General features: G+C 43.9%; 1 protein-coding gene across 2 annotated transcripts; it reads right to left on the bottom strand.

Moving 5' to 3' along the window:
- Positions 1-552: 552 nt before the first annotated feature.
- LOC118360048 (junctophilin-2-like) lies at positions 553-22,181 on the bottom strand. Of its 2 annotated transcripts, XM_035739102.2 has the most exons (6): positions 21,257-22,181; positions 16,970-17,804; positions 7,501-7,619; positions 4,153-5,054; positions 3,090-3,186; positions 553-2,792 (listed from the first exon to the last, which is right to left on the bottom strand). In XM_035739102.2, exons 1-5 carry the CDS (start codon positions 21,633-21,635, stop codon positions 3,106-3,108), a joined length of 2,316 nt encoding a protein of 771 aa, XP_035594995.1. In that variant the 5' UTR covers positions 21,636-22,181; the 3' UTR covers positions 553-2,792; positions 3,090-3,105. The 2 variants fall into 2 exon arrangements, with proteins under 2 accessions (XP_035594995.1, XP_035594996.1); XM_035739103.2 differs by lacking the exons at positions 16,970-17,804; positions 21,257-22,181 and adding an exon at positions 10,685-10,843.
- Between the last annotated feature and the right edge of the window lie 355 nt (positions 22,182-22,536).

The raw sequence follows: 22,536 nt of genomic DNA, 5'->3' as shown, positions 1-22,536 counted from the left end.
GAATTGGAAAAGTGAAATTTACTCCAATTTACAAATGTGAAAGTCAACTAGGCCTAAGAAGAACCCAGTCCTAGTTCACAGCCCTGATCTAAAATAGGTCCTGGAATTCATATCCTGCCCAGTCAGGATAGGGGGGGTCTGTCAAGCTGGCAGAGAGGACAGCTGGGGTTTAAAAATACTGTCTTTGTTCCCACTGCGTTTAGACTCAAAACATCATATAGGCTCCTTTACAATTATCGGGCTCATTAAATGTATGGATTAGACATGGTTGCAATGGTATGACAAAAATATAAGCAACCATGTGCTGTATCTATGGAAAATTGATATACGAGCAAGGGGTTTGACGTTGGTATGATGCCACGAGATCAGAAAGAATGCAAAAACAACAGTATATAGAATATTATGAGTCAATGTGCATGGGTCAGGTATTTACATGTGCCCAAAAAGCCTGGTCTACTCATTTACAAGGCCTTTGTACTCCTTGCAGCCTGGATTGCATGTGTTTATTGTGCAAGTATCTTCCCCGTGAAGAAAATGACATACACCACAACATTGGAAGATGTCTTTTATTTTCATTTCACAATTTTAGAAGAGGACAAGCAATATTTATGAATACAATGGGATCCATCCAGGATTATGTCTTAAATAATCAGCTCCTGGATTAGCCCAGTCACTTCTGATTGAGGGTCTCGTGAGTGTTCTATTGCAATGAAAGTATGTTACAGAAAGTGTCGATGTTTTATGAAACAATGTCGAGAGTAAGGAGACTGTTGAAGAGTCTCATGTCGCTATGAGCATGAGGGAAACAATACAAGTGCAATGTCCATAGGTGGGAGTTGGAGTAGTAAGGAAGTAGATCTGAGGCCTCTTTTACGTAATGTACAAGAGTACCTTATCTTGAATATCTTTTCCCACTTACTTATCAATCGTCTTTGAAGGGAAGACAACTGTTCGGGGACATAGGGGAAATAAAGTTATAAATAAGGATTTATACAGTGCAGAATCTCATACTGTAGTGCTCTCCAGTAAAGTAAGACCTGGAGTGTTTCTTTTAAATACACCACATTGGAGATGTGTACTTCAAAAAGGTACAAAAACACACCCACAACAGTGCCCACGTGCATACAAACGTTGGGAGAAAAGTCATCTTGATTGATTATGAAGCGCAAACGGTTTGTTCTGAGTGCAATGCATCTTAAATGGTGTGACCTATTCTGAAGCAGACAGACCAACTGAATTCCCAAACAACTGCTCACATTTACGTCCTAACAACGCAAGCCCATTTGTTCAAATAAATACCCTCTCGAAATCTACACTTAATGTTCCCTAAAGGTTTTTGACAAAATTGACTCCCCACTGCCCACCCAAATGTATCATTATTTTCATGTCATGTTTTTAATAAACTCAAACCATTCAATAGGCTGCTTTACGTTTCTTTTGATCAGACAACCAGAAAACAACATAGATACACATTACTCCAGAAATCCAATACCACATACACTGGTTAAAGACCTAGAATTCCTCCTCGATTCTGTGTCATTTGAAAGCCTCTTACTAAATAATACAGATATTGTTTTATAAGTACCATTCCAGTGTGACTCACTCAAAATTGCCTAGGAGAGAGAATATGTTATGTGCAAAATCAACTGTCCATTACATTGCATTGCTGTGGTGGGTTGCATTGCCATTGCAGACAAGAACATCACGGATTCTCAGGCGTTGCCGAATAAAGAACCAGCATTTCATGTCTTAGAGCCCTGTGACGTCAAAGAGACTGTAACATGTCTTTATTGATGACTACTGAAGAAAGTTGAGAATAGGGCAAAAAAGGAAGAAGGCAGATAAAGTAATAGGAGCATAATATAGATTTCTGTCAATAAATAGGAACACTGATATTAGCCCCAAACCACTAATTATAATTGCCAAAAATAGGCAGAAATTAGAGAATATTCAGTTCATTTGAGATTTTCCCAGAGATTACATTCCTATAAACAAGATATCAGCTAAATAAATATCTAATTACAAAGCTAACTAATCCTTTCCTGACACTCTAACCTGTCCACACCACAACCACTCTAATCTGCCGGTGATCTGAGGAGACAGTGTTTTCCAATATGAAGGGTTTAGCCCTTTGTGAAAACATAACACACAGTGCTTTAGTTGACTCAGATACAGTGAAATATCATTTACCAAAGACTTCACCAGTGAATAACATTCAACAACATCTCCAGGGTAGACACCGAAACTCACCGAAACTCACTCAACAACTCTTCTTTACAAACACAGTGTCCATTCAGACCCTCTTCTCTTCCAGACCCTCTTCCTGATGTCCTTCAATCCTGAGCCGTATATGGATTCATATGCATTGATGTCCTTCAATCCGGATTCATATGGTGTTGTTTAATCCGGCTCCAGATGGTCCAAGCAGAGGAGGCTGGCGGGGGGAGTTATAGGAGGATAGGCTCATTGTAATGGCTTGAATGGAATAAATGGAACAGAATCAAACATGTGGTTTCCATATGGTTGATGTGTTTGACACCGTTCCATTAACTCCATTACAGACACGAATGAGCCCGTCCTCCTATAGCTCCCCCCACCAGCCTCCTCTGATTCCAAGCCTCTGGAAAGCAGATTAGCCTTAAAGAACCTCAAAGCAGTCACATCAACAAGAGGCTGTGTGTGGAGGAGCTGTCACATGCTTCCTTCATATAAGGCTTGTGCTTCTTGGCAGTTTTCTTGTTCTGTATGGTCCTTGCTTAAAAATGACCTCAACACCACTGCAAGGTGGTGACCTGTGGGGAAAAAGGTCAAGCACACAAAACAAATATGAAGACAAGTTAATGTCTCATCATCATCATCATAATCGTCACCACCTGGAAGTACCTCCGAGTCAATACATGCAAACGGTAATTGTTGTTGTAATCAAGCAAAACTTAGTCACGTGACCAGATCAAACAGACATTTCCTTACAGGTTGCAAGGGTCAGAAGTTCAGTGCCATTGTGTTTTGACTGCTTGAAACAAAAGAAACAGGTACCTTTCAGTGTATATCTGTAACTGGCAGGACAGTCAGAGAGCTGTGTTAGTTACCTGGGTCGACAGTGTTTCATGACAAGATGTGTACGAAGAGAATGGCCAGGCCAATGTTGAGAAGAATCACCATGGTTATCATGATGGTGTTCGGACTCTGGAAGAGAGAGGTACAGTAGATCCATTTCATGTTTTATTTAACCTTTACACAGGTTTGTCATATTGAGATAATAATGTCTTCCTCAAGACAGACCTGTTTAAGATCTATGAAACAACAGCAATATAAATGGGATGAATGAAAAATCAAATCGCTATTATCCTTTGTACATTTAAGTTGCATCCATTCCTGTGTAGCAATGCTGTAATGACTCTAGTAACAACACTTGTGAAATATGGTGACTGGGAGAGAAGCTGCTGCTGCATGGTAGGCGGTCTGGTAGGCGGTCTGGTAGGCGGTCTGGTAGGCGGTCTGGTAGGTTCCCATATGCTGTATGCTCCTTTCAACACAGGGGGCCTGGGCCATGGAAAAACCTCCCTAGAGTACATGCCATATAGGGCAGAGCGCCGAGGTCTCACGTCCCAGACGAACCACTAGTCTGCACGCCATCTACAGTTTCCATAATCATTCAGAACAAACAACTGTTGCCTCGACAAACACTTATGTAACAGACACCTGAAATGCATCGTTCATTTACATACTTTTATAGATCGGAATGGGTCGTCTGGATTACAAAATTGGACATGTGTAGCTAACGATGGTGGCTGTTGGTAAGCTCCCAACAAGAAATGTGAAAATTGCCTTGATTGTGGTTGTCAGAAAGGAAATGTAGTTGAGAATCGGTACAAACATAACTAGAGGGATAATTATTATTACATCAGAGGAAAAGCGGAGGGGAGGTTAATCAGAAATGGGGTCTGATTAGTGTGGTTTAAAGGACCAGCATCAACTGCAGATAACTGTCTCCAGAGAAACATCAGGTTACATATTTGCACTTGAGTCTGCTTTTCGAACCCAGGTCATGGGAGAGTGTACTACATAACATGTAAGGACAGTCTTCATTTGACTGAATGTGTTCTCAAAACGTTTCAATACATGAGATATTGAGTGTTTGAATTGCCTTACCTGCTCGAATTCTACTACTTCTGTAACTTCACTTGGGCTCTTCACCATGTTCTTCATCAGCTTGGCCTCTGCTTTGGGTTCAACCTTCGGGACTGGCTTGGCAGCTTTAGGCACTGGTGTAGGTGCAGGTGTGGCAGGTTTTGAAGCTGGACTGGCCTCCTGTTTCGTCAATTGCCTGAGTGATGGCGAAGGCTTGGGTGACACTTTATTGACAGACTGGGCACTGGACTCTGGTTCGCTCTCAGATATGGTGGACACGGGTCGTTCATTGACCGACTCTGTTCTTTGTTTGGGCTCTAACGATTTAGGCTCGGGGGTGACGGCAGCTTTGGAAGACACTTTGGAGGCGGGAGGAAGGGGTGGAGCTTCTTTTTCTTCTTCTGAGTAGGCGACACTGGTACTTATCGAGGGAGCAGCTTCGGACACTTTAGCCTCAGATGCCGTCTTCTCCAGGGGTTTGATCTCCAGGTCCGAGCCCTGCTCTCCCTTGTTGCTCAAGCGGCTGGAGGCGCGGCTGCTAGGGATGGGGGCAGTAGCGAGGCGCTCTTCAGGGGGAGCAGCGGCAGGGGCGGGAGTGGTGGGCCGGCTGTTGGTTCTGCTATTGGGACGGCTGCTCCCCCGACTTCCATTGCCTTTGTCCCCGTTCCAGCCAGCGGGGCCGAGGAGATGGGGGTCCTCTTTGCTGACGTTGCCCTGCTTGGAGTGCCTGGACGCTGGAGGGGTCACAGCAGGGCTGGGGGAGGGCGTGCGGACTGGAGAGGAGTCAGGCCTGTCGTGCAGCATTGGGCTTTCAGCGGGTGACGGTGGCTGCCCTGCTAACAGTGGTTCATGCATTATAGGGCCTGTGTTCTCATTGCCATCTGAGATCTCCTGTAGCGCTCTCTTCTTCATGTACTCTGGGCCTGTGGAACAACATGGAGAAATATATGTTTGATGAGATTCCAATAGCAACAAGATTAAGATCAGACTAGATAAAGATCAGACTAGATAAAGATCAGACTAATTTATTTATTGATGTTTTATAGTCACGTACACCGGTTTGGTGCAGTGAAATGTGTTGTTTTACATTGTAGCTAATAAAAAATGGTTAGTGCAGGATATATTGGAGGTTATTAGCTAGGAAGTGCAAACAGTCGTGGATGGATTTGAGGAGTATCACCAAGGTCTAGATTTGTATTTGGAGCCACTCTGTCTTCTTGTAACACAGTCCTGTGACAGTCACAATGGGGTGACTACAGTTGGCCTGAGAAAACGCAGCAACTGCGTTTCCCTTAAAAGATCACATAGGGTTGATGTTTCATAGGTCTAGAAACATGCTACTTTAGGCTGTAAATATCACAGCACAGAGTGGGCCTTTAAACTAATAGCTGAATTGCAATATGCCAAACCAAGCAAGTTGAGTCTGTAATATAGGCCTAAAGAAATAAGAACTGCTAGCTGGTTTTTGATGTACAACCTATAAGATCATTTTGCAGGGTAGGATTTGAAATACTGTCCATGTCCGAATACCCATACTAGCGTACTAAATACTATGCAAAAAAGTTTTAGAGTATTTGTAATTGTGAAAATAGTACTCCAAATGCTTCATCTAATGTGTGATTGCGTTGACTCCAGCCATTCGTTCATTTTGGTACAGCGCGTCAATTTATCTGATTATCAGCTGTTATCAAACACTTCAGTCGGAAAAAAGAGTGACTTCTACAACTAGATTAAGCTTCGAAATGAGTATGCGGTTTAAGTATGTAGTACGCTAATATGTTTATTCGGACATGACCACTGACTTGACTCAGAGCCTTCTATTAACAGGCTCTGACGTAACCACTTACTTATCTGACATAGAGTACAAGCAAGCACAAACAAAGACAAAAAAGACTAGTAGAGGGAGTGAGACAATCTACTATCAATCACATACTGGTGTTTAGCATTAGCCCTCAATTTTAGCCCCAATTTTTCAATCAAGAAGATCAAGGAAAATACTTAAATGAAGAATTCGGGAAATACTATAGTCTATAGCTGTCACGCCTGCTCCCACTTCCCCTCTCTGGCACATCATTATGCACACCTGTCACCATTGTTACGCGCATCAGTGCTTCATGGGACTGACCTGGACTATATAACGTTATTGCCTCCCCTGTATCTGTCACTTCCTCATTTTCTTCCCCGTGTCTGCATTAAGATTGTTTTGTGCCCACTGTCCAAATGCTGTCTGTGTTTTGTTTCATGTCCGTTATTCATTAAATGTTCACTCCCTGTACTTGCTTCCCGTCTCCCAGCGTCTGTCTTCACAATAGCACTGTTTCTCCCTGTCAGCTTCAGTGTGGTTGAGTGACACTGTGACCTTGCCCCATTTGTACCATTAGACACAGATATTTCATGCAGGCACTTGACAGTCAGTGGCAACTTTCTATCCGTGTCTATTTCTTATGAATTTATTTTTGGTATTTTAAGTTCTCCCCAATTTCAATCTTGTCTCATCGCTGCAACTCCCCAATGGGCTCGGGAGGCGAAGGTTGAGTTATGCGTCCTCCGAAACATGACCCGCCTAACCGCGCTTCTTAACACCCACCTGCTTAACCCGGAAGCCAGCGGCACCAATGTCGGAGGAAACACCGTCCAACTGATGACCGAGGTCAGCCTGCAGGAGCCCGTCCCACCTCAAGGATTCGCTAGCCAAGTAAAGCACCCCCCCGGCCAAACCCTCCCCTAACCCGGACGACGCTGGTCCAATTGGGTGCCGCCCTATGGGACTCCCGATCACGACCGGATCGAACCTGGGTGTGTAGTGACGCCTCTAGCACTGTGATGCAGTGCCTTACACTGCTTACACCACTGCGGGAGGTCCCATCAGTATCTATTTGGATCTGCTAAGCACTCAGTGGGTCCTGGGTGGGTAGTGAGTGACTGAAGGGAGAAAGAAATGCACACTTGACAAGGCTTTGGGCCCTGACTGTTTGGGCCATGACAGACCTGTAAGGAAACTGATATGATTGCTCTACCCAAGCAAGATGGTCCTTTTTTTAGATAGTCAAAGGTGACTACCCTTGTGGAGTGCCTGCCCAAGCCAAGCAAAGACGAGCTGCAACAGTAGCAAGACAGATCTATCTATCATTTTAAACAACAACACGCTATATGCTTTGAACAGAACAGCTATTAAAATCTTGTCATTTTGTTAAATTCACTTTGTAACACTTGCTTTTCAATACTGTTCTTGAAAGTCAATTACTACTATATTTCCAAGTCTCATACAGCACTTGGAACGAATGTAAGAAAGCTTGGAAATCAAGGCTCTTGTATATGTTTTTCTCTTGTCAATATCAATCCCGCAGCTGAAAAGTCCAGTCCACATACCTGGCTGATAGAAGGAAGGGGACAGTTCCCTGGCCACCAACCTGGCGAGGCTGGACTCTTGGTTGGAAGCCTGAGAGGCCTGATCGGCAGAATCTGACTTGGCCTTAGCATGGGTCGTCCTGCAGGGAAACAAACAAAGCTTCTTTACTCAACATCAACTCACCCAACCTTACAGTTACTTACTGGATTGACTTATTTTAGTTCATAGTGGAGCAAAGGGCCTCAACTGTTCAACTTTACAAAAGCATGCTAAATCTGTAGCTACTTATGATGTCATCGTGATCAAATATTCAAATGTACAGATCTAAGGCGAAGAGTTGAAACATCGTTAATCCGATTCTGATCTTTGATCTTGACAACATTTGCCTGTGAAAATGATTGGGAAATCCTGCTGTACTTTGGCTAGGTTTTAGGGGACTGCGGTTGCCATTGCCATCCCGATCCGTTCCCTTCCTCTTTATTTTGGAAAGATACTTTGGAACTCTGTCTGGACTATAAAAAGCAATGAGAACATCCTCAACACTTAAGATTCCCATATCACGCCATATACCCAGTTAGCCCTATAGTCCAAGAGATGAATACTGGTACGAACCAAAAGCACAAAACAACTAAGGGGTTGTGCTGTAAAAACCAACACTAACTGTACTAATCCAAAACCAGACTGAAATGGACAGAAATACTACGAAATGCTACTTGTTTACAATATTCATTCATTTAAAAAGCTTAAGGGCTGATGTGTGGAATTGAGTTGGTCATGTGGTTCACTATTATTATTAGCTGGAGAGGGTGTCCTACTCTCTCATTGGGCTGGAACAGAAATAAATGACTCTTTAAACACCTCGACCCGAACAATGAGTTAGTGCCAGGGTGTTTGCAGAGTGTTCCCCTGTACTGTGTATGTTATATTCACAGATTTATTCAGGATTAGTCTGTGTATTTATACATACTGTAGAGAAGGCAAATGTAATACATGCAGATTTAGTATACAGTTACCTTTGATTAAAAAAATATACAAAAATTTACCTATTTACTGCGTACTACTTTAATCATCCTTGATAAAATACGTACAGAAGTTTGTGAAACTTTTAGAACATACAGTATATTGTGTCTGCACAACGTGTCTGTTTGACATTAAATAAATTTATGATCAAAAGTTGGAGTTTGACAGCACTTAAAGATGTATACTGTGCCTAAAAATACTCTACAGATGCCACCTCTTGCCCAACATTTTCTCTTCTATTTTTCTCTGATTTACCTCCCAGGGTTTATTATAAAACCAAGTAAAAAGTGATGGCATTCAGGATTCAATGATACTGATATCAACCCCAGGCTCAAGCTCAGGCTGGGGCTGAGACTGACTGATTATCATTACTATGTAAATACTTGACATACTGTAATGTTACACTGCTGGGCTCAAAATAGATCCATCCACTTAAAGACTTTGAGGGGTAGGCAGCACTTCCCCAATGGAACAATTAGGCTGAGGTGGCTGGGACTCCCTGTCTTGATATAGTATATCAACACCGGTCTGCTCTTAAGTCAACAATGTTCTTATACAGTAGTCTCAGCCCAATCTCAGACAGGTTGGTTATCTTGATAAAAGAGCAGACATAGGGCTGGAGAGTCTGTGCTATGGAGGGCTGGAGAGTCTGTGCTAAGGAGGGCTAGAGAGTCTGTGCTATGGAGGGCTAGAGAGTCTGTGCTATTGAGGGCTGTAGAGTCTGTGCTATTGAGGGCTGGAGAGTCTGTGCTATGGAGGGCTGGAGAGTCTGTGCTATGGAGGGCTAGAGAGTCTGTGCTATTGAGGGCTGTAGAGTCTGTGCTATTGAGGGCTGGAGAGTCTGTGCTATGGAGGGCTGGAGAGTCTGTGCTATGGAGGGCTAGAGAGTCTGTGCTATTGAGGGCTGTAGAGTCTGTGCTATTGAGGGCTGGAGAGTCTGTGCTATTTGAGGGCTGGAGAGTCTGTTCTATGGAGGGCTGGAGAGTCTGTACTATTGAGGGCTGTAGAGTCTGTGCTATGGAGGGCTGTAGAGTCTGTACTATTGAGGGCTGTAGAGTCTGTGCTATGGAGGGCTGGAGAGTCTGTGCTATTGAGGGCTGTAGAGTCTGTGCTATTGAGGTGTGTAGAGTCTGTGCTATTGAACAGCTGACAAGCCCATCTGCCATTTAGAAGCCTATGAACTTCTAACTTGGGTAAGAAGTTGTATAAAACGTACTTTCAAAACTGCACAATATACTACAAGACATTCTGATGAAAATGTGGTCTAGGCTGAGGCTCAAGGTTTGGTCTAGACTGACGAGAAAGATCAATTTCACATTGTGCAAGTAAGTAGTGAGACAAACATACTGTACATCCTAAAATGTTAACATTTCACAGATATGACAGGCTACTTGTAACACATAACAACATGATCTTGTGTGTAGTGTTCAGAGGTTCCTAAAATGGTAGTGCCGTTCTGTTGGGTTGCCAGGCAGTGCCATTCCGTGGGAGGAGTGTCACAACAGATGGTGCTTTCTGACTACCTGCAGTACTCCTCACATTCCTCAGAGTCCTCTCAGATGGCGCGCTAAGTAAACCATTAGTGTAGACTGGTCTCAGATCTGTTTGTGCTGTATTACCAGATGGTGAAACTGATTCTTGCCTGGTCCTAGATCTGTTTGTGCTGTATTGCCAACTCCTATGCCAACTCCTGTGGTCAATATTGTGCCATAGGAGTTGGCTATACAACACAAACAGATCTAGGACCAGGCAACATTCAGTTTTACCATCAGGTAATATGGCACAAACAGATCTGAGACCAGCACAAAGAGATCTATGGCCAGGCTAATATCAATGCTCAGTACTCCAGAACCAAGGCAGTTTTACTACAATTTAGTTGGTGGCCCTCTACTGATAGGTTTCAAGTTTCAAGTTTTAATGTCACATGCACATGTACAGTGAAATGCCTTTCTTGCAATGCGACGCAGTAATCAATAGCAATCACTTCAAACAGACTTGTTCAACAAAGTCTGATATGAAGCTGCGGCCTAAATACCATATGTGCGTTTAGACTCCCCCAATAGACACCCCCATATTCTAAGGGCAAGAAGCCAGCGAATGCAAGACACTCAGTCAGTCGTCACAAACTTGCCTTCGACCCCAACCGACATTGAAACGTGAACATAAAGCCAGCTTGACACTCACTTGAAAAAGAATGGCTAACGTCATTTTCTGCTTTAAAAAAACCAACTTCATTAGCTGTTGCCAGAAATGATATTGAGGTCAGTCTACTTTTCTTCATGCTTCACACGACAGTCACAGGAGACCCGGTGTCATCGTGGCCTGTCACTGGTGCTCTGCAGATGAGTGGGGTCCTGAACTTATAGCAGGGGGAGGGTTTCATAGTACCAGCAGTATAAATGTGCTACTTGAGAGCAGTCAGGACATACATGATTTGCTTGTTCTTCCGGGTGATAGGACACCGACACCAACATTAAACTTCCATTTGACCTCTTCTGATTTGAAACAATGTGAATGGGAAGATTGACAAAATCCGTACGCGCGTAGTCAGGTACAAGGTGTGTCTCACCACATTTATCTTCGTCATATTGTCATCCTTTCTAACTACACACGGGCAATAAATAGGTCTTGCAAGAGTACATACAGTACAAAGCTAAGAATAGACGGTGTTATCCGCAACACTCATATTTACAAATCATATGATTGGCTGCATTGAAACAAAATGTACATATCAGCACTACTGTATGTAAGTCTAGACACCCGGCTAATGCAAGGTGCGGTACATGTATACGCCAATCTCTTATCCCCACTTAGTTATGAGCTCGGTCATATTTATATCCATGAAACCATTTGACACCCCTGCTGACGCAAGGAAGGCTGACTGACTGCTGTGGTGTCAATTATGTGTTGCTTGCAGACCTAGGTTTAAACACTATTTGAAGTCGTTTTACATTAACTGTTTGCTTTAGCCTTCCTGGAATGCAAGATAGGCAAGTTTTTTTTTGTAGTTTCGTGACTATTCTATTATTTCCGTTGCGCCAGGCAAGATCAATCAAGCCCAGCTACAGTATTTGCAATTATTTCAAATACTATTTGAACCCAGGTCTGGTTCCTTGTCCGCTAGCTACCAGCGAGAAAGTGCTAAAACCTGTTTCAGAGCTTTGTCACTGCATGGGGATTAGCTAACAAACGGTTCCAACAGACACACAAAGTTGTCTTCAGGCTTAGTTGAGGACACTAACACCAGAAACATATTCCATTTTTGGATCTTAGACAACAAGCCTGCAATCAGTCAAGTAAGCAAGCCTTGGTTGTTTTCCTTCCATCACGCTTCATTGATTAGTTGTTTTACAGCAAGTGCTACTTCCAGTGTATACTGTGATGTGATGTTACTGGTCTGCCTTCTCAGGCAGAGTGTAGACTATTTAGACTGGGCAGGAAAGTTGCTGGAAGACGGTATAGCAACAGCAATCAACTGTTGCCTGCATTCCCCTGTGATTGTGATTCAGCAACAGTGTGTGCCTGCCCTTATTTAGTCACCCAGTCAGTCTAGGCCTCCATTTCTTACTGACTACTGATACTAGGCCTCTCTCTCTCTCCCTCTCTCTCGCTCTCTCTGTGCACCATTTACACCCAGACAGTCCCAGACTGCCGTGGTCTCTGCTGCCTTCATATACTCTGAAGAGACTCAGCCTCACACCAGACCAATTACACACCCACCTCAAAATACTGACTGAATGTCAGGGCAGGGAGGGAGAGGGAGCATTAGCTAACCTAACCTAAGGGCGGCTGGGTGTCTCAATGGACAGGTTGTATTTATAAACCACTGACTTAATCACAATGGCTGCTTGTTGGCCCTGGCACCATGGCTGATGGCTGGGCAGCGCGCAGAGAGTCACTGCTGCCAGAGACATGGTCCACGTTTGGCTAAGGGATACCATCCTGGCTAGATCCCCTGCCCTGTCCTTCACCCCTCCACAACAACAGAACAGAGGGCTTCAATGTGTACTCCTCTGTGTAGTATGTATGAATGATTAGTTAGTTCCCGTTCGTCTCCTTTTCTTGAGTCCAAGTGACAAACTCAGACACTTTTTATATTTTTTTATTTTACCCCCTTTTCTCCCCAATTTCATGGTATCCAATTGTTTAGTAGTTACTATATTGTCTCATCGCTACAACTCCCGTATGGGCTAGGGAGAGAAGAAGGTCGAAAGCCATGCATCCTCCGAAACACAACCCAACCAAGCCGCACTGCTTCTTAACACAGCACGCTTCCAACCCGGAAGCCAGCCGCACCAATGTGTCGGAGGAAACACTGTGCACCTGGCGACCTGGTTAGCGTGCACAGGAGCATCGCCACAGGAGTCGCTAGTGCGCGATGAGACAAGGATATCCCTAACGGCCAAACCCTCCCTAACCCGGATGACGCTAGGCCAATTGTGTGTCGTCCCATGGACCTCCCGGTCGCGGCCGGCTGCGACAAAGCCTGGGCTCAAACCCAGAGTCTCTGGTGGTACAGCTAGCACAGCGATTCAGTGCCCTAGACCACTGCACCACCCGGGAGACCCACTTCACTATTTTCAATGTATGAATAATAGTGAAATAGTAGGAACTAGAACAATGATTTTGTATCAGTTTTGCTTTACTGGAGGTCACCGGTTAGAGGTACCGGGGTATGGGACAATGTGCAGAATGTATGGTGCAAACCAGGTTTGGCCTCTTTCATTGATGAAAACCTCCAGGGACCAGGCAGGTTAAGACCACCGTGGTGTCATCCACCTCTGGCCTGCTCGCCTCCCTACCACTGAGGAAGTACAGTTCCCGCTCAGCCCAGTCAAAACTGTTCGCTGCTCTGGCCCCCCAATGGTGGAACAAACTCCCTCACGACGCCAGGACAGCGGAGTCAATCACCACCTTCCGGAGACACCTGAAACCCCACCTCTTCAAGGAATACCTAGGATAGGGTGTCCTTCATGCACAGTGGCTGTTCCACTGGATGTCATAAGGTGTATGCACCAATTTGTAAGTCGCTCTGGATAAGAGCGTCTGCTAAATGACTTAAATGTAAATGTAAATGTGTCCTTCATCCACTAAGCGTCTGTTTCCACAGTGAGTCCTCAAAAGGCTGCTTGCTGTTTCACATGTCTATGTATGGAGTCTTCATGGCTAGGCCTGTCTGAAGAAGAGGATCCAGCAAAACTGTAAAACAATACAACAAATGTTTGGCCCATAACTCTTGCAATGCCGCTGGTATCAGTGGTGGACTATTTAGATTTCCATCTGCCTAGGAGCCAGGACAAGATCTGTAATTCATCAGCCAGAGCCTCGGGATGCGTCCCAAATGGCACCCTATTCCCTATATTGTACACTACCCAATGGGCCCTGCACTATAAAGGCTATAGGGTGCCATTTGGGGTGCAGACTTACTGTTGTAAACACTGGGCTTATTTCAGGTGCTGTTGTGGCTTCCAGTAGACATAAACACTGCTGCCTTCTATGGTGAGGCACGGAGGAAACCTGTGTCATCTTGACCGTCAGTGACTGTTTCTCTGTGTCGGTAGCCTGAGCTTGTGAGTAAGAGTGCAAATAAGGTCTAGGCCTACAGTACACAAAGAACAAAATCTAATTCTGATATGCTCGGTCAGATATCAAAGCTGATGCCTCAGGGGTTTCCCTCGTTATCAGCAGAGTCTCAACCAGCACCCTCTCTCAAAAGTGTATCAATCTAAACTGAAGTGCCCTGCAGCTAGGTTCCCTTACGGTCAAGTATGCTAGTTCCTCTCAGATGTATTAGTGGTGGCTCATAGTGGAAGGCGATAGAATTCAGCAATTAAGGCACGAGGGGTGTGGTATATGGCCAATATACCATGTTTCAGCACTGTTCTTATGCACAACCATTAGCCCTGGTATATTGGCCATTCTCTCACCCCCCTCTCTCCTTCCCCTCATTAACACCATCCTCTCTCCTTCTCTCACCCCCCCATTAACACCCTCCTCTCTCCTTCCCCTCATAACACCCTCCTCTCTCCTCCTCTTCTCCTCCCCCCCTCTCCACCCCTCTCATCCTTTCCTCCTCCCCTCTCCTCCCTACTTTTACTGTCCATTTTACAACATGAATTGAATAATTTGCTGACACAATACCCAGTCACACACATGACGCAAACAGCAAAGGTAAGAGAGTTGTCAGGGAATCCAACAGACAACCTTTTAGAGAAAGGCCCATGTCACCATTACACCAAGGGGCTGCACAGTAAACTGAAACCATGGCATGCAAGAATTAAAGCATGATCTCCAATCTAAGGCTAATTAAAACATGGCAGAGGCAGAATGACACTGTATGTTCAGCTACCAACTGTCTATGAAGCCTGGTAACTCCACACAGAGAAGTATTGATTTCCCCTGTGTCCTCTATGTTTCCTATTGTGACCACCGCCAGATAAGGCATGAGGGCAACACCTGCAACTGCTGACTCTGATCTGGCTCCAGGGATTCGTTATTTGTCAAGATCACCCTCTTCTGATCCTTCAGTGCCAAACAGTAGCTCTCTTGTCCATGCACTGCTACGCAGAAGTAATCATCGGTGACAAGAACATTTAACACTGACCTTGCTCTTCTTGGCAAATTGGTGAAGAGCATACTGGGGGGGGGGGTAGGTGAGGCCCAGTGGGAGTTGTTTTAGAGAGAAATGTGGCGGACTTGAAGGATTTGTAACGTTTGTCTGTTTTAAAGAAGGTAAGTAATAGTTTATTCATAGGACATAGGTAATAAACAGTTATACCACAACAGGTTGAAGATAGAGTGCTTGTTATTTTGGCGCTATTGAAGTGTTACTGGAAATGTGTCTGATTATAATCACCTAGTCTATCCCAGTCATGTATGTATATATATATATATATATATATATATATATATATATATATATATACAGTACCAGTCAAAAGTTTGGACACACCTACTCATTCAAGGGTTTTTCTTAATTTGGACTATTTTCTACATTGTAGAATAATAGTGATAACATCAAAACTATGAAATAACACATATGGAATCATCAGTAACCAAAAAAGTGTTAAACAAATTAAAATATGCTTTACACACACGCACACACACATCTATATATACAGTGCCTTGCGAAAGTATTCGGCCCCCTTGAACTTTGCGACCTTTTGCCACATTTTAGGCTTCAAACATAAAGATATAAAACTGTATTTTTTGTGAAGAATCAACAAGAAGTGGGACACAATCATGAAGTGGAACGGCATTTAGTGGATATTTCAAACTTTTTTAACAAGTCAAAAACTGAAAAATTGGGCGTGCAAAATTATTCAGCCCCCTTAAGTTAATACTTTGTAGCGCCACCTTTTGCTGCGATTACAGCTGTAAGTCGCTTGGGGTATGTCTCTATCAGTTTTGCACATCGAGAGACTGACATTTTTTCCCATTCCTCCTTGCAAAACAGCTCGAGCTCAGTGAGGTTGGATGGAGAGCATTTGTGAACAGCAGTTTTCAGTTCTTTCCACAGATTCTCGATTGGATTCAGGTCTGGACTTTGACTTGGCCATTCTAACACCTGGATATGTTTATTTTTTAACCTTTCCATTGTAGATTTTGCTTTATGTTTTGGATCAGGTTCAAGTTCAAGGGGGCTGAATACTTTCGCAAGGCACTGTATGTACTTTTTATGGCATACTCAAATATAAAACACATTTGCCTGTTTGTTGGCCACATACTGTATATTGGTGCTGAGAGGACAAAGGAACCAGGGTATCCTAACATAGAACCAGGGAACCAGGGTATCCTAACATAGAATGATGTTTCTATATGTCATATTGATGCTAAATGTCGATCCTGTATTCACTATATGTGCATTTGGGAAAATCAAAATAATGATGTCTCTATATTCAAAATGCATAATATACACTGAGTTTGTAAAACACTAACAACTCTTTCCATGACATAGACAGACCAGGTGAATCCAGGTGAAAGCTATGATCCCTTATTGATGTCACTTGTTAAATCCACTTCAATCAGTGCAGATGAAGGGGAGGAGACAGGTTAAAGAAGAATGTGTAAGCCTTGAGACAATTGAGACATGGATTGTGTGTGTGTGCCATTCAGAAGGTGGACGGGCAGGACAAAATATTGAAATGCCTTTGAACGGAGTACGGTAGTAGTTGACAGGTTCACCGGTTTGTGTCAAAGAACTGCAACGCTGCTGGGTTTTTCACACGTGTATCCCATATAGCTCAGTTGGTAGAGCATGGCGCTTGCAACGCAGGGTTGTGGGTTTGATTCCCACAGGGGACAAATATGAAAAAAGTATGAAAATATATGCAATCACTACTGTAACTTGCTCTGGATAAGATTCCCCAATGAACTGAGGCTGTTCTGAAGGCCTAAGGGGGTGCAACTCAATATTAGGAAGGTCTTCCTCATGTTTAGTACACTCAAGAGTATGTTTATTGTCTATACCTGGAAGCAGCAATCTCCGCTTTCTGTCTGGCGATGGCAGAGGCACGCTGAGCTCCCTCCACACCGCGCTCCACCTTCTGCCTGATCTTGGTGCCCTTCAGTTGGATCACCCTCTTCTTCATGGCCTTCACCAGCATATTGTTCATATACTTTCCCTCCTCCTTGCCCCCTTCCGCAAAGGTAGTGCATCCATAGCCGTGTCGCTGGTTGTCCAACCACTCACCCTCATACTTCAGACCACTGGACCGTTCGCTTATTCCATAGCCCGAGCGCTTGTCGTTCTTCCACTCCCCCATGTAGACCTCTGTGGTGGTGGCATCGATGTCGGCCTCCACGGGGGGGAAATCATCCGGCCCGGCCAGGCTCTCGTCTCCCAGACTGATGGTGGAGTTGGCATCGCTGGCCACATCGCTGGCAGCAGAACTTAACGCAGATTCGCTCCTCGATCCCAGGAAGCTTAACTTGCTCCTCACGCTGGATAAGGACGTACGGGAGTCTGACTTCTTCAGTTTCCCCAGGAGAGACCCCCTTCGGAACAGGCCCTTCTTCTTGGGTTTAACGGCATCCGGGTCCACCTGGAGGGTCAGGGCGAAGCCACCCCGGGATGGCCCCAGCTTGGTGGGCGTGGTGACCCGGGTCTCCTGGCCGGCGACGTTGGTGGTGGTGATGGCGGGGACATCCTGCTGGAGCAAGGTGCCGTTGCTGTGCTCGCTGCGGAGGGAGGTGAGGGAGGTGCGGAGAGGGGAGCGGACCACCGCCGCCATGCCGTAGGGCACGCTCTGACGGACTCCGTACCCGTGTCGCATACCGCCAGTAAACTGGCCCTGAAATGTGCCTGAAAAGACACAGAGGGCATTAATAGATATGTTAACATCTACAGAAATAGACAAGATATAGACTAAACCGTCTTCACTAGCCTCACACATCACACACAATTTCATTGAAGATGTGTGGGTTGGCTATTTATCATTATCATCACCCTTATGCCACTGCAAGGTAAATCAACAGTGTGAGATGAATGGTTTTGTTTGGAAAGTAGAATAAATTGCATCATTGCAATGTTGAGGTAACTTAGACTATGTGGAATCAATGCAGGTCAGGAACCATAACATGATAGAGAACACTGACACATTTTTTTCTACTTTGTCCTACACTATAAAATACATCAACACAGTAACATATTATTTGATAGGTGGGCATATAGTTTGCGTGAAAGACTACAGTGCAAGTTATATATGTTACCCAAACTAATCATGGGTCTAGTCTGTCATGCAAAATCTGTCTGGATGCCATTGGCTGTAGCTATAGTTGGACCGTGAGGCCAAGAGGACACAGCAGCCTGCTGGACTATTATTACTTCCTGACACATGGTGTCAGAATCTCCCAATCAACCAATCAAATGGGCCCAAGTCTGATGAGTCAGCTACTGAAGGGACCAGGGGCTTTAAACAGACAGCACCGACACCAATATTATTGGTGTGCTCTCTCAGCAGGTTCAAGTGTACAGTTACAGTATGAGACGACATAGCCCAGTCCTAGATCTCTACTGCGTGTGCTTTTGCCAACTCCTCTGCCTAAGCTACGGTTCATTCAGTCAACATTGTAGAGGAATCGGTGATGTTTCTCCTGTTAATGTTCCTCCGCTCTCTCACCAGTTCTTTAGGGCATCTCAGAGTAGGAGTGCTGATCGAGGATCCGATTTATCAAGATTATATAGACAGGGGCGACCGATCAGCACCCATGACTTCTTGTGTGTGTGACAACAATGAAACTAAAACAGCTAAGATAGCTTAGTTTAGCATGCCACATCACAGGACACACTTTGTATTGACACACACCACTAATGTGCCTCCCACTGCCACTATACTTTGGCAAGAGGTCCTTAGCAATGGGCAAGATCCCAATGGACCATCTGCAGCAACACTTGGGTTCCTCTCCTTGGTCCACTGGCGCAAGCTTTAGTCGCTCATTCTCTCATAAAACACTGAAACGGGACATTAGGATTGTGCTGGAAAGCCTACTGTACTGTATATAATCAATCATATCCCTGATGCTACATCTTCAGCTGCACTTGAATATATCGGCACCACAGAGAATAAATACCAATCCTGTGCAACTGCCTCTACCCGTCTTCACATGTTAAATGTCAAGTAAGATAAATGTCAAGTGAGGCAAATGGATGTGCAGCAATGGTACAATATTATTAGGGGAGGAGATACTGACAATCTATTATTGAGAAGATAATTGTATTGGATTCCCTGATTGCGTACCATGTCTCCTAGAGGTCTGAATCAAAGGTTTGATATCAGACCATTTCTTACTTGAATATGTTACTTTACTTTGATTTGTCTTGCCTTCCAGGTTACCCACTTGGTCAGTTTGTAAACATATGTTATGTTCTGGAACCATGACATGCACTCATCTCATTGTTATTTCATTATTAGAGATATACAAATGTGTTTTGCACCCACCATGCGTCATGTCCGCAATGGTCATGTGAGGTGAAATGTGTATATTTTGGGGATGTGAACACTCAGTCTGTTTGACCTGACGAAGATCTGTTTTGGATGGAAACGTTGTCAATGAAGCAGTGAATTGGGAGCTTTAACAGTGTGCGGGCCTTCTTGTTCTATTCAATATTTTTACACATTACTGTATTGCTATTACAAATGATCAATTCCAGATTCCCTTACATACACTACCGGTCAAACGTTTTAGAACACCTACTCATTCAAAGGTCTTTCTTAATTTTGACTGTTTTCTACATTGTAGAATGAGAGTGAAGACATCAACACTTTGAAATAAAACATATGGAATCACATAGTAAACTATTTAAAAATAAAAATAAATGTTCTTCAAATAGCCACCCTTTGCCTTGATAACAGCCTTGGCATTCTATCAACCAGCTTCACCTGGAATGCTTTTCCAACAGTCTAGAAGGAATTCCCACATATGCTGAACACTTCTTGGCTGCATTTCCTTCACTCTGCGGTCCGACTCATCCCAAACCATCTCAATTTGGTTGAGGTCAGTGGATTGTAGAGGCCAAGACATCTGATGCACCACTCCATCACTCTAATTATTGGTAAAATAGCCCTTACACCGCCCGGAGGCGTGTTGGGTCTTTGTCCTGTTGAAAAACAAATGATAGTCCCACTAAGCCCAAACCAGATGGGATGGCGTATCGCTGCAGAATGCTGTGGCAGCCATGCTGGTTAAGTGTGCCTGGAATTCTAAACAAATCATAGACAGTGTCACCAGCAAAGCACTCCCACACCATAACTCCTCCTCCTCCATGCTTCACGATGGGAAATAAACATGCAGAGATCATCTGTTCACCCACACCGTGTCTCACAAAGACACAACGGTTGGAACTAAACAGCTCAAATTTGGACTCCAGAACAAAGGACAAATTTCCACCGGTCTAATGTCCATTGCTCGTGTTTCTTGGCCCACAGTCTCCTCGGAACAGTTGATATTGCGATGTGTCTGCTACTTGAACTCTTTGAAGAATTGATTTTTGCTGCAATTTCTAAGGCTGGTAACTATAATGAACTTATCCTCTGCAGCAGAGGTGACTCTGGATCTTCCATTCCTATGGCGGTCCTCATGAGAGCCAGTTTCATCATAGCGCTTGATGGTTTTTGCGACTGCACAGTTCTTGAAATGTTCCGTATTGACTGACCTTCATGTCTTAAAGTCTCAATGGACTGTCCATTCTCCTTGTTTATTTGAGCTGTTCTTGCCATAATATGGACTTTTGCTCTTTTACCAAATAGGGCTATCTTCTGTATACTCCCCCTACCTTGTCACGACACAACTGATTGGCTCAAACACATTAAGAAGGAAAGAAATTCCACAAATTAACTTTTAAGAAGGCACACCTGTTAATTGAAATGCATTCCAGGTGACTACCTCATGAGGCTGGTTGAGAGAATACCAAGAGTGTGCAAAGCGGTCATCAAGGCAAAGGGTGGCTATTTGAAGAATCTGAAATATAAAATATATTTTGATTTGTTTAACACTTTTTTTGTTACTACATGATTCCATGTGTTATTTCATAGTTTTTTTATGTCTTCACTATTATTATTATTATTATTATTATTATTATGTAGAAAATAGTAGAAATAAAGAAAAACCCTGGAATGAGTAGGTGTTCTAAAACGTTTCACCTGTAGTGTATACTTGATTTAATTAAATGCCATGATATGGCTGGTACATGATTAAGTGTCAAGCCCACCTCCAGGCACTGGACAAGATAATACAACAACAAAAACAATCACATACCTCCATCAGCATATGTCTCTGTGCCATATCCATCTTGTAATCCGTTATTCCATGTTCCTTCATATTTTGCTCCACTACCCACACTTAGACGCAAGCCATATCTCCCCTTGAAGCCATGAGTCCATTCTCCCTTGTAAACCCACTGTCCTTTAGTCTCAACTCCTAGACCGTGGCGCTTCCCTTGCGACCAGAAGCCTTCATATGTATTTCCGCTTGGCCAGGTGTACACTCCAACTACTTCAAACCCGTAATTCCAGGAGCCGGAGAACTCGCCCTGTCCTTTAGGTCCGGTGCAGATCCCATGCCCATGGGCTTTGCCACCTTCCCAACCACCACAATAAGCTCCGCCATCATCAAATTCAAAACGACCTCCACTCATACCTTCCCTTCTGTGACTCTATACAAAAATGTGATTCAAAGGTAAAGTCAAATCAATGACAACAAATAAATCTTGGTCAAGATAAAAATCTCTTCCTTCAGACTGCATCCACCTTCTCCTGTCATTAAAAACAACTTAGGATATCCTTGGTACTGTGCTTAGAATTTATTTGTACTTTTCGGTATTTTTCACGTAGCCTTCGCACTAGACCCTAAAATTTTGATTTAGGCGCGCATTTTCTTATTCCCTCACGGATGACTTCTGTTGATCCCCGGTCGATTTTTAGAGTCATGAACTTAATGCAGCCTCTGTGCTGACTGAGTAAGATTTGTTACGGTTGTTTCCCTCTGAGAGATAAAACTTATATGCCCTTATTTAGTTGAACTGTCTTTTGATGTATTATCTTGCTGGTTGAGCCAGGGATCTTGCATGGCTTTCCAAGGTGGCCATAGAAAAGCCCCTTTCCCCTATCCCTGCTTCCCCTCACTCTGCCGCTGCTATCTCAAAACACTTGGTGCGGTTGTAAAATGTTTAAGCAGACCTAACAAGGCGACCAGATCCACACACACTGTTCCAAAAATACAACCCAATCCTTACCCTGCTGCAAGGAGTCATCCCAGATCACTCGCCACTTCAGAGTTGGGCATGCGTAGGGTATATCCACAGTCACACACTGAAGACAGAGCGTTTAAACAGACCTTGTCTGTTTTAATAAGGTAGCGATCAGCTACGCACCATCAACAACATGTGGTTAAAACAAACATTTCAAAGCCAAATAAAAGGACGGCTTGAAATCTTAGTCATGGAAAATAGTACCACTGCTTGAATACTGTCAGTATTTCCTTCATGGGATCCAATAGGCTATGGATGCGAAAGTAAACTATATATATGCCTATATAGT

Source organism: Oncorhynchus keta, chromosome 27 (assembly GCF_023373465.1).
Source record: "Oncorhynchus keta strain PuntledgeMale-10-30-2019 chromosome 27, Oket_V2, whole genome shotgun sequence".
Lineage (NCBI taxonomy): Eukaryota > Metazoa > Chordata > Actinopteri > Salmoniformes > Salmonidae > Oncorhynchus > Oncorhynchus keta.
The sequence above is the reverse complement of the archived record's forward strand: the minus strand, read 5'-3'. Positions and strand labels throughout refer to the sequence as shown.